Source organism: Strix aluco, chromosome 19, assembly GCF_031877795.1.
Source record: "Strix aluco isolate bStrAlu1 chromosome 19, bStrAlu1.hap1, whole genome shotgun sequence".
Taxonomy (NCBI): domain Eukaryota; kingdom Metazoa; phylum Chordata; class Aves; order Strigiformes; family Strigidae; genus Strix; species Strix aluco.
In genome coordinates, this window is record NC_133949.1 from 16523050 (window position 1) to 16534065 (window position 11016).

Here is an 11016-nt window from a genome sequence, read left to right on the forward strand (position 1 = left end):
AAGGTAGGCCTTCTCCCCAGCACACCCCCACCAAAAAAAAAAAAATAGTTTTTTAAGGATAAATCTGGCGTTGTGCTCTAAGACAAGTTTTGTGACACCTTTCAGACACAGATGCTTTGGTTCCTGCCCCATGGTATGAGGCGTGCCCGGGGCTGCGCTGTGCCGTCAGACCAGCCCATGACTGAGCACGGGGTTAGGCTGGAGCTGCCCGTGATAACGGGGACAGTGTGAGCACTGTCCCCTCCCCTGCCTGCACCTGCCAGTTTCTTGTCCTGTCCGTGAACTGGGCTGTTCCCAGGTGCAAAGCATCTTCCTTTGCAGCTGGGCAGCAAAGCTTTCAAAGTTTCCTTTCAAATGGAATGAAAGTGTTTTCCTGTCTTTCTCTGCATAAAGACTTGGATTGTGGAGCCTGCCCAGTTTGTCTCCAAACTTGTTCTACGCATTTACTGCGGACACTCTTCAGGCTGTGTTATGTTTACCAGCCCTCTTCAAACAGACCTCAAAGAACAATAAAGAAAGAGCTCCTGAGAGGCCTGGGAAGTCCAGCTTTGCTGGAACCTGTACAGACCCCAAAATAGATTGAGAGAGCTTATGCCTGTGGACATTCAAGTCCATTGCTGTGATGTGTATCAAAGAATAAGAATATTAAATTATGTGAAAGCCTAATGAGTGCAGAATAAAAGAGGATAAATTTAGCAGTGTGATGCAGCTTTAACGGATGTGCTTTCACAGCCCTTTCCTCTGCCCCCAAATACAGAAAATTCTGTTTCAGAGAACCACACTCAATGTTAGACCTGCTTACCAGAGATCAGAACAGTTTTTTAAAAGCTTAAAATAAACCTCAGTGAGAGCACTGTCCTAGACTGTGCTTGCAAAACCCTTCCTAAACATGCTCAGAGCACTCCTGCAATTCGCCAAACGTCTGGGACAGGCGGGGTGAAGTTCCACGCTCTCGGCAGTTGAGCAGCAGTGTCGGGGCCAGGTTAAAGAGGCCTGAACGCCTGTCAGAAAAGCTGCCGATCGCTACGGTCTCTGCTGGAGGTTAAGGGAGCCCCAGCAGTTACCAGTGCTTGTCAGGCCACACAACCAGTCGCTGCCACGAGCCCAGTGGCTACAAGGCTGGCAGCACCTCCTCTGGGAAGGCCCACTGGTGCGCTTCAGCTCAGTCCTGCCCATACAGACGTGCCTGAGATACACCCTGGAGAACGCTAAAGGTCTCAGCTCTCGGTGAGGGCAAGGGAGATGGGTGGAAAAAGTAGATTCCTAAGGCAAGGTTACACAGAAATAGTTGAGTGACAACAGCTGTTGAGCCCCCATCACTTTTGCAGTTTTCAGGTGAAACCTTTTACATGCCTCTCTTGATAAGGAATAAAAATCTGAGTCACTCTTTGTTCTCAATCCAGAGCAGCAAGTTACTTTAATGTGTCAATCAAGCAATCATGATTTCAGCGTATTTTGCTAAAGCTGAGCTGAAGCTTCAATCTGAAGACATGCCTCTATTTCCAGGTTTAATCATGAGCGCTGTCGGAAGAGTCTTCTGTAAAATAAACAAAGCCCAGTTAGCAGTGCTTCTAAAGTTTCAGTTTTACAGCCTTCCTGTATCATCACTCAGTTGAACAATATTAAAAAACCTCAATGCAAATCAAATAATCTGTGTAATTACCATGTACTTACTTTTGTTTCAAGGCTAGAGTCCTGTAATTCAAAACTAGACAAACCCCCTCTTTCTCACTTTGGTGCTTTTTCTCTTTAATTTACCAGGGGAGGAAGGTTTTGCAGGGAGAAGTAATACCTCATTTACCGAACCAAGCAGAACAACTGCTTTCAGTTTCACTTAATTAATTGGCTGAGAGGAAACGATCCTGCTTAGGAACTGAAAAGCAGAGTGGGATGTTAGAGAGACCTGTTAAGATTCACAGCCTGTCTGGGACAGCATGAGGAGAGACTGACTTACTGCCTATAGATCAGTACAAGCTCAACTGGAGGTATTGTCTAGCATAATTATAGTAGTGCTTCTACTGAATATGCAATTTTTACTATGAAGAAAAAGTAATTTTACTTCCTGTTTTCTGAAAGTATTCTTTAGTCTCCATTCAGTGCTGGAGCAGGCAGATCTGGACAGAACATCTGTTCTGTGGAATCTTTAGTGCTGGTCTCTGCTCGCAGCAGGGAAGGTACTGCCTGTGGACAGCAGCGTTGTCCGAGAGACACACTCTGTTAGTCTGGGCGGAGATGGCGCAGGCATACTGGCTCTGAGGCAGTGCTGGCTTAACGCAGCCTCACGGGGACCCGCTGCGTGGTCGAATCTAAAGAGCTGTGTGATATTCTGAATATTAGCTTTTCCAAACGGACTTCCTCTGCGAAATAGCCCATTGTTCCTATTAACCCGGTGCAGAATATCCTGAATGATGAATTCTAAATTTCTGAAATTCTGCAGTACCTTTTTCTCCATGCCTTGATTTTTGTTTCATTCTAGCATTTTTTAAAGACGTCAAACGTAGACATTTGATCTAGAAAAATAAGTAACAGTCATATCAGAGGAGAATTTAACATCACATTCAGTGTGCAATCATATTCAGTAGGGAGGCAGCTGGGCCCCTTTACTGGGATGGGAGGTTATCTAGAGCTCCATCTCTGATGCAGCTGAGATACAATCATACTGTTTGCTTAGCAGGAACAGTTTCAGCCTTCAGTAAGTAAGGACAGTTGCTGAAGACTTTCCACAATTTGATCTTAAAATTAATGGCTTAAGTCATGATTATTATTTTCCTACAACTCAAGAAAACTACAGGCAATGGATCTTGTTTGTGTAGATGTGAGCATAAACAGTCAATGGAATTGATTCCACGCGTCCCAGAGAGCGTGGCTACGGCCGGCGTGTCAGAAAGCTATGGAACCCCCAAAGGGGCACTGGGACAGCGCGGGGCAAGCAGTGACTCTGCAGGGACGGCCCTTCGCGTGCAGGAGGCCATGTCCAGTGTGTGACTCCTCACCTCGTGTTTCCAAAGGGTTGGCAGCGGAAGGAGAATGTTGCAATGGGCACAGGTTGCCAGCATGTCAAACGACTGGGTGTCTGTCAGAGCTTGAGGTGAGGTGGAAAGTCCCCCGCTTGCAGGAGAGGGAAAGCCAACCTTTTTGTTCTTTAGGGGTTTAAGCGAGGTTTTGGAGGTCAGTCGCTGACCCCCTTCTTTGTCTTTGGGACGGACAACTTTCCACGCCATCGCATTCTCGGAGCGGGAAGAGGGGGCCAGGGAGGAAGAAGGCTGTGGTGCATCAATGCTGAGTTCTGAAGTTGACTGGCCAGCAAGAACTTCTGTCAGCTTGTGGGCCATACCACATTTATTCTGCTGAAAGAGAGCACGTGTAACGAGGTGAAGACTGGCATTACAGTGGTGTGGTGTGTTCTGACTGGCCACTCACGGTGGTACCTCAGATGAATACACTGTATCATGAAACCAGTTTGAAGGGCCAGGACACACTGCCCTTCCTTACCTAATGTATAGCTTTTCAGAGAAATAACCTGGCTGGAAGCTAAGCACAGACCATGCTCTTGTTCAGTTTCAAATGTGCTTACCAGATGCTGGGAGTACTGGTCATCTGGGAATGACTTATTGCACTTCTGACAAAGACTGCCACCAGTACCTTCAGAAGGAAAAAAATGGAAACACAGTACTGACACTGGTCATGTAGACAGGCTGCTCAGACCCACTTATGGTCACTGGTTCTAGAGACACACAAAATGCTGATTCCACTGGCCAAGAAGGAATTAGAGCTGTCATGACGTTTTGCTTTTGGCACCACTCAAAACCAACCCACCGTCCCTTCTCGCAAGCTTCAGGATATTTGAAATTCCACTCCAGCCCCATGTTGCTTCATGCCTATCCTGGCCCAGCTAATTCTGTTGCTAGGGGTTTTGCTCTAGTTTATTTTGCCAACCACTGCACCTACTGATGCCTGTTCTTTTCTGGAATCATTGACAGGATTCATAAATTTTTTGTCCTGACATACTCTGTCCAATACCTTAGGCCTTATAAAGCTGTTCTTGGCTTCAAGATACCACAGTATGCATCACTGGCTTTATATAGAAGTAGGAGGAAATTCTAAATCACATTTTCTCCTGCACGACAAATAGAAAGAGGAAGAATTTCCACTTATTTTTTGACAAAAGGAATTTTGCTTCCAAGATATAAGGGAGGTATAAAACAGCATGGCCAATGAGCTACCAGTCAGTGGAACCACTCTGGCTTTCCAATAACCAGCATAATAGAAAGCAACAATTGGCCTTTTCACCGTGCTTGGTTAAACAACAATCCCCTCCAGCCTGGATTGCTGAGAGCTGTAGAGAAGGCAGGGGAATTTTCACTGAGATTTAACAGAATTGACCCAGTCCGTGACAATGAGGAATTTTGCTTACCAGTGGGGTAACTAAATGTTGTCTTAGTGGATGCTTCGCTGGTTTGAAAGTTCACATCCTTATGATAGGGCAGACTGCTGTTCTGACAAATCTCCTTGTGTTTGTTCCAGTCTTTGTACATGATGTATTTGTTACATGCCCAACACTTCTCTGTTCGGCTGGCGCAGGTGTTCAGGTGTTCCTGCAGCTTGTTGAAGGGCATTTCAAGCTCACAGATCTTGCATTTCATCACTCGTTGTTGGCATTCCTTAGTCTGCACATGAATAGAGGAGATTATTGCAAATTTTCTATCAATATTAAAAGAGGGCATTGGGTGAGAGCAATGAGTGACTATTTAAGAATGCCCTCCTTGAGGGGTACCTACACAACCACAGGCAGGCTTAGCTGTATTAGGAGTTTGCTTATCTAGGCTGTCTTTAATTTAGGATGTTTTAGGAAATATAGCGCAAAACAGGAATCAATTGCAGTGAAGACGTTCTGTGTCAGTACAGGTTAGCAACAGAGCACAAGACCACCTAGAAAATTCCCAACTGCAGCTACCATCAGCGGGGAAGCCTGCCGTGTCTGCACTGCTCTGGGTCCCTGGACTGGCTAGCCCATGGCTAGCATGGACAGGCTGCTCGCACTGCCCAGCTAGTTCTTCTGTCTATCTCCTCCTTAGCTGTTCCCTTGACTCTCGCCTTGTACAGCCACCCCTCTGGAAAAGCAGGTAATATGAGTGTGGGGGCAGGATGGAAATGTCTTCGAAAAGCAATCAGAGAACAGCAGCTTGAGGTGCCAAGGATGAGGAAGTCATAGATTATCTCCTGGAACAGACCGTCCCATCACAACTAGAGAGGCAGCCACCATGGGATATACGTATTTACAAGGGGGAAAAGGTATGCCAAAACACTGCAGCTGGTGAGAGGTTTAAGTCTCATTTACATGCTTTTGCTGTTGAGCCCCTTAGTGTGACTCCTGGTGTCTGGTCAGAGGGTCAGCCTAGAAGGTGAGGAGAACTGCACACCACACATACCTCGTGATGCTCCAGCTGGTACTGCTGCATGCTCTGGTGACAGAGCTTACACCTGGCCTGCAAGCGAAACGTACAGCGGGTCACTGGGGGCACAGGAGGGTGGTTAGTGCTTTCGCATGTCAGTACAGCTTCAGGCTGCTGAGGTGATCTTCCTGGTGTTTTCATCCCAATCACTGACAAGTTGTTGGTGACTTATTGTTTCTGCGTCAGGCCTGAGCTGCGTTGATGAGATTTTGAGGAAAACAGATACCTGATCATTCTGCAGGAAGCTGTCATTCTGTGCGAGGACACAGTTCTCAAAGGTGCCCATGTGAAATGCAAAGGGTGTGGGGGTTAAACCGCAACAGATGTGAAATAAAGAATGTGTAGTCAAAATTTTGACTGAGGTTTAACTTAAAAGTAAAGGTCTGATATTCAGCCAGTCTAAATTATAATAGCCCCTCTGAAAACACAGCCAGTATGCTAGTTTTCTATAGGTTTGCCACGAAAGCTACTCCTGTTCTGTTAAGTAACTGACATCAATGGAATTGCTAAAACAATGGAACTAGTAGGCCAGACCAAAAAGCCATGCCTGAGTATTCATGTGTCAGCATAGTACCTCTAGCTACAGGGTTCCTAATGCTTTACTAAAAATGCTATTGCCTTGCTATAGGAAGAGCTGATGAATTTACTCCACCAGTTCAGTTCTGTTAAAAAAGTGCACTGATGTCATAGCTTTGTACAGGTGAGGTTTATGTCAGATCAGGCACTGACTGTCTTCCTCTAACCAAACCAATTAACTTGCACGCTCTGGCTAATTCACAAGCACTGGGAGCATTTTCTCCATACCTGATCTGTAATTTGTACTGCTGAGGTACCACAGTGGAAGCTTTATTCTCTTAAGCTGAGTCTGTGATAAGATCAAAAGGTGCTGTAACCAGGCCTGAAGGGTCATGCCAGACCCTTAGAGATTTCCTGGTGAAACAATTACAGAAGTTCAGATCTAGTTACTATAGGGCACAGTGCCATGAACATACGACTTCAGGGCTGGCAGAACTTTTTGCTATTTGCAAGAAAACCCTGAAGAACGTGTAGCATTCCTCACCTGCTTGTGTGCTTCTGTTTGATGGTCTTTGATATCCTTTTGGGCAACTGGTTCATCACATTCTGGACAGAGAGTGAGAAACCGCAAGCAGTGGGCCTCATGGAGGGAGAAGTTGGCAGCAGACACATCTCGTTTACTACCGAGCACATAAATGGGAAAGAGAGGAGAGTAAATGAGCTGGTGTGGTGGGCTGACCCTGGACAGCAGCCAAGCACCCACAGAGCTGCTCACTCACCACCATCCCCCCACACACACAGGGGAGGGAAACAGGAAGAATGGAAGTGAGAAAATTTGTAGGTTGAGGTGAAGACAGTTTAATACTTGAAGGAAAGGGGAGGGGGGAACAAGTGAAGGCAATGACATCACTCACCACCTCCCACAGGCATACCTATGCTCAACCTGTCTTCGAACAACAGCCACCTTGGGAGCGAAAAAAGCAACCTCAACCCTCCTCTTCTAACGCAGTTTTATTCCTGAGCATAAGGTTATACAGCATGGAATATCCTTGGTCAGTTGTGGTCAGCTGCCCCAGCAGTGTCCCCTCCCAAACTCCTGCTCACCTCCAGCTTACTCGCTGCGGGGGGCAGAGCAGGGAAAAAGAGAAAACCTTGATGCTGTGCAAGCACTGTTCAGCAAAAGCCAAAACACCGGTGCGTTATCAACACTGGTTTAGACACAGATACAAAACACAGCACCATAGGGGCTGCTACGAAGAAAATTAACTCCATCGCAGCCAGACCCAGTAAAACTGGTTACAATTCAACTAGTTTGTCCCTAAAAACTAGAAATAAGTATTTGGCTTTCCAATTCATCTTAACGAGACATTTAGAGACTGGATTCTGTTACCCATTCTGTTCTGCCAATTTACCAGGAATACTTCTGAAAGGGACAGGGCAGTTGCTTGGAGGCCTCTGCTGTATTTGTCCAACAACTGTTTCAGGAAGAGCTCTGGCTCTTGTTTACATTGTTTACAGACCTGGAAAGAAAAGCAGGGCCTCTCTCCTGGGTATCATCTAAGGCATCACAAGACTGACAGCTCTTTGGCTCCCCGTGGACCCATTTAAGGTAGCCCAGCCCAGCAGCTGCTCTGTTCAGGTGAAGGCTGCCTCTGAGCTGGTACACAGATGGCACCATGCTCAGTGGGCTCAGGAAGAGCCACTTCAGTTTGCCTGGGAAATCATTTATTTGATTTTAATAACTGATGTGTTCACAACATTAGTGACAAGAATTGAGATACAGTTCAACAGGGCTTGGGTAAGACCTCCTGAAGAAGCTTCAGGTGCAAACCTTAAGCAGCATAAAACTTTCGTTGCTCCCCTTGACACAGCCTGGGATGACCAAGTGGGCACCAGCTGATTTTCTGGCTTCCTCTGCCAGCGGGGCCTGGGCCCCTGGTCCCCCAGGGCCCGTCTCAGGATGTCTGCCTCACTGCCCCCACGTCCCCCAGAGACACCAGTGGGGAGGTGGGGTGCACCCCTGGCACCTGTACTGCGGTGGGCCCAGGACCCTGCGGCAGGGGGTACTGACGCCTGACACGAGAGAGTGACGGTCCTTGGGGCGCGGCAGCGGGAGGCAAGCCCAGGCCACCTCGCTGGCCTAAGAGAGCAGGAGGGCTGCTGAAAGGACACCTATGCTGCCAGCTCTGCTACTGCCAGCTGTGAGGCAGAATACCTGATGCCATTTGGGCTTTCCGCACTAGTCTTTGTTCCAAACCCTGCCATTGTGTCTGGGCCACAGAACCAGTCTGTCCAACATATTTGCTGGTGACTCCATGTGGAGGGAATGGCCAGGATGAGGCCACATAAATTACAAACAGCCGAGCCCCAAGACAGAGCAGCCACAGCAAAAAACCCCTGGGGCAGTGAGCTCTTCTAACTGTCTTAGAGAAGGTAAGTTGCCTCAAGGAAATCTGCTTCAGACAGGAGGAGAAGCTTCCTCATGATCATGATGGATAAACAGGGGAATGGATTTCCTGTGGAAATGTGTGATCTCTGTCACCAGAGTTTTTAAAAATTGGTTAGAGGCATCTATCAGAAGTTTTAGGTAAAATATTCTGCCAAGGAGCCTGATCAGTGTGCAGCAACTGCTTTACTCAAAGCATCCCCTACAACCTTTTAGAACATAATGCACGGGCTCTGTTTGTGCAAGGCTAAGCATTGGTTTTCCTTTCCGACCAAATAAAAGTGAGGCTAAGCTCATGTTTAACCTTTCTAGGTTTGACTCTTTTTTTTTTTTTTTTTTAATTGCAGTGCCTCACTGTCTTTGTTCATGTAATTTGCCCAATGGCCTAGCTACTAGTTGAGACACACCAAACTATGCTATCCTCATGGCCCCTTCCAGCCTTCTGTTCTATAAGAGATGTCCAATTACCCTGAAAAAATAGTATTTCATCACTTAACTGCAAATATAGCAACAGAAAGAAACATCAGCCACGGGGGGGGAACTGAGGCAGCTGCTGGGTTTGGCATGGTCTGTGCATGGACTCCTCTGCCAGCACTGCAAAATTACCCAAAGTGGTATTAAGTAAAAAGAGAACAAGCAGCATAGGAGAGCGCTATGGAAGAAACCTCTCCACAGCAAGGTAGCAAGAAAGCTACTTTGTGAGATGTGAAAATGCATACAAAATACTTTCGTTTACTACTCAGTGTCTAGTGTACACCCCTCCTGCAGTGCAGTTCTTCCTCTTCTCCCTGTTACAGGAGATCTAGATAACATTAAGGAAAATCCTAGAACACTTGAAATCCCCACACTTTGTAGAGGTTGAGAGGGAGAAAGATCTCTTACCAGTTTTTGCAGAACTTGCTCTCTTCTGTCATTATTTTTCTTTTTGTTCTGCTGGATATCCTTTCTTCTAAGAGCAGAGAGGAAAAAAAACCGAAACTGAAAGCCTCTGTTGCAGTAACTCCACCCTAAACAGCTGCCTAGCCAAAAATTCTTTAAAGGAGAAACAGCCCTATTGCCAGGCAAGTATTAGTTTTTAGTGCGAGTCCCACACACAGATTAGTTTGCTCGTCCTTAGAGGAACTACGGGGTGTCGGTTTCCTTGTTCCCAAATAAGTTTAATTTACAGTAGCCAGTCTGTGCAGCAGGCAGGGCTGCTGCCCAGTGCTGCCCGAAGCGGTGGGGGGAAGAGGTGTCCCTGTGCCCCCCTGCAGCAGGGCTGGCTGGCCCGGCCGGCCGCAGCCCCCCAACACCCCAGCACGTCTGCAGCCTCCCGCCTGCGGCAGACGCCCGCCGAGGGGCCGAGGAGCCCACGGCTCCCTGAGGAGGGAGGCAGCAGGTGGTGGCAGGCCACCAGAGCCTTGGGGACACGAGAGGTAGCAGGACACCTCACCGCTTCCCCAGGAGGGCTGCGGGGAGCCCTCGGGCCCCGTCGCCCATCCGCACCTGGAGCAGCAACAGCTGTGGGGGGCCTTCGGCCACCATCGCCCCTTCTTGCCCAGCATCTGCGGAGTCGTGCAGGGGTAGCAGCAGCACCTCTCCGCAGAGGACCCTGCAGACAGCGCGGCAGCCCAGCCTGCCAACTCGCCTTCATGGTATTTTCCCGATAACCATAACCTGGCAGCCCACCCGGCAGCAGCTCGGGTGCCGCAGCCCCTCGCCACAGCCCTCACCCGCCGACGCCAGTGCAGCTGCTGCTCCCCGGCCTGCGCAGGGCTGGCTCGCGCTGAGCTGCAAGGGCCAGGGCACACGGCAGCCCCCCACCCAGCAGCAGTGGTCAGGGTAGCATCCAGCCCCCAAACCCACCTGGCCTCCCTGGGGCAACGCTGTCCCACCCAGACAAAACCAGCCCTCTGTGGAGAGGACGTACTCGCCCGCCATCACCACGGGGGAGAAGCTCAGCACAGCACGGGGCCTCCAGCCTCACCCCGCCAGGCTCCGCAGCATGGCCCCTCAGCCTTGCCCCAGCAGACTCCCAGGCCCGGCTGCTTCTCCAGTGACCCCCGGACACTTCAGGGCACGTAAGTATGCGCAAGGTGCGGCCTCCAGCCTGCCCACGCCCGCTCTGCCTTTTCTCCCCGCTGAAGCTCTGTCATGGCTGGGACTGACGACAGCGCCAGAGGCCCCAGGTGCGGCAGGCCCTGCCGGTTGCTGGACCTCAGCTGGGGGTCAGGCAGCTCTACGTTTTTACATAGGGAACTTCAGAAGAAATATGTTAGAGGGAAAAAGGGACAGAACTTCACGTCTTCATTTTAATGCCAACACCAGCATCTTCAGGATTTTCTGATGGAAGGCCGAGCATTTCTTGTACCCGCCACCAGAGCGGGTCCCTTACAGAGCGCGCCTCGCGTGGCTCTGCTCTGAGGGTCCTGCCCGGTACGGAGCAGTGAGATACAGGAGGTGCAGAAAAGATGAACTGACCTTCTTAGTCTCTAAGAAGGCAACAATAATATTAATTCCTCTACTTTGCAGAGGTACTGGGAAGAATCATTCACTGGTATTTGCATAATGTACTGTAATGCCATACACAACAGATGTCCCAGATGTTACTCAGAAATTGGT

General features: G+C 48.8%; 1 protein-coding gene across 3 annotated transcripts; it reads right to left on the reverse strand.

Annotated features, from left to right (window-relative positions):
- Window positions 1-1387: 1387 nt before the first annotated feature.
- Window positions 1388-9389, reverse strand: XAF1 (XIAP associated factor 1). Of its 3 annotated transcripts, XM_074845242.1 has the most exons (8): window positions 9298-9389; window positions 6514-6649; window positions 5430-5486; window positions 4415-4667; window positions 3575-3642; window positions 2994-3347; window positions 2441-2510; window positions 1388-1537 (listed from the first exon to the last, which is right to left on the reverse strand). In XM_074845242.1, exons 1-8 carry the CDS (start codon window positions 9327-9329, stop codon window positions 1509-1511), a joined length of 999 nt encoding a protein of 332 aa, XP_074701343.1. In that variant the 5' UTR covers window positions 9330-9389; the 3' UTR covers window positions 1388-1508. The 3 variants fall into 3 exon arrangements, with proteins under 3 accessions (XP_074701343.1, XP_074701342.1, XP_074701340.1); XM_074845241.1 differs by lacking the exon at window positions 1388-1537 and having other exon boundaries at window positions 1548-2510; window positions 2994-3344; XM_074845239.1 differs by lacking the exon at window positions 1388-1537 and having other exon boundaries at window positions 1548-2510.
- Window positions 9390-11016: the final 1627 nt, after the last annotated feature.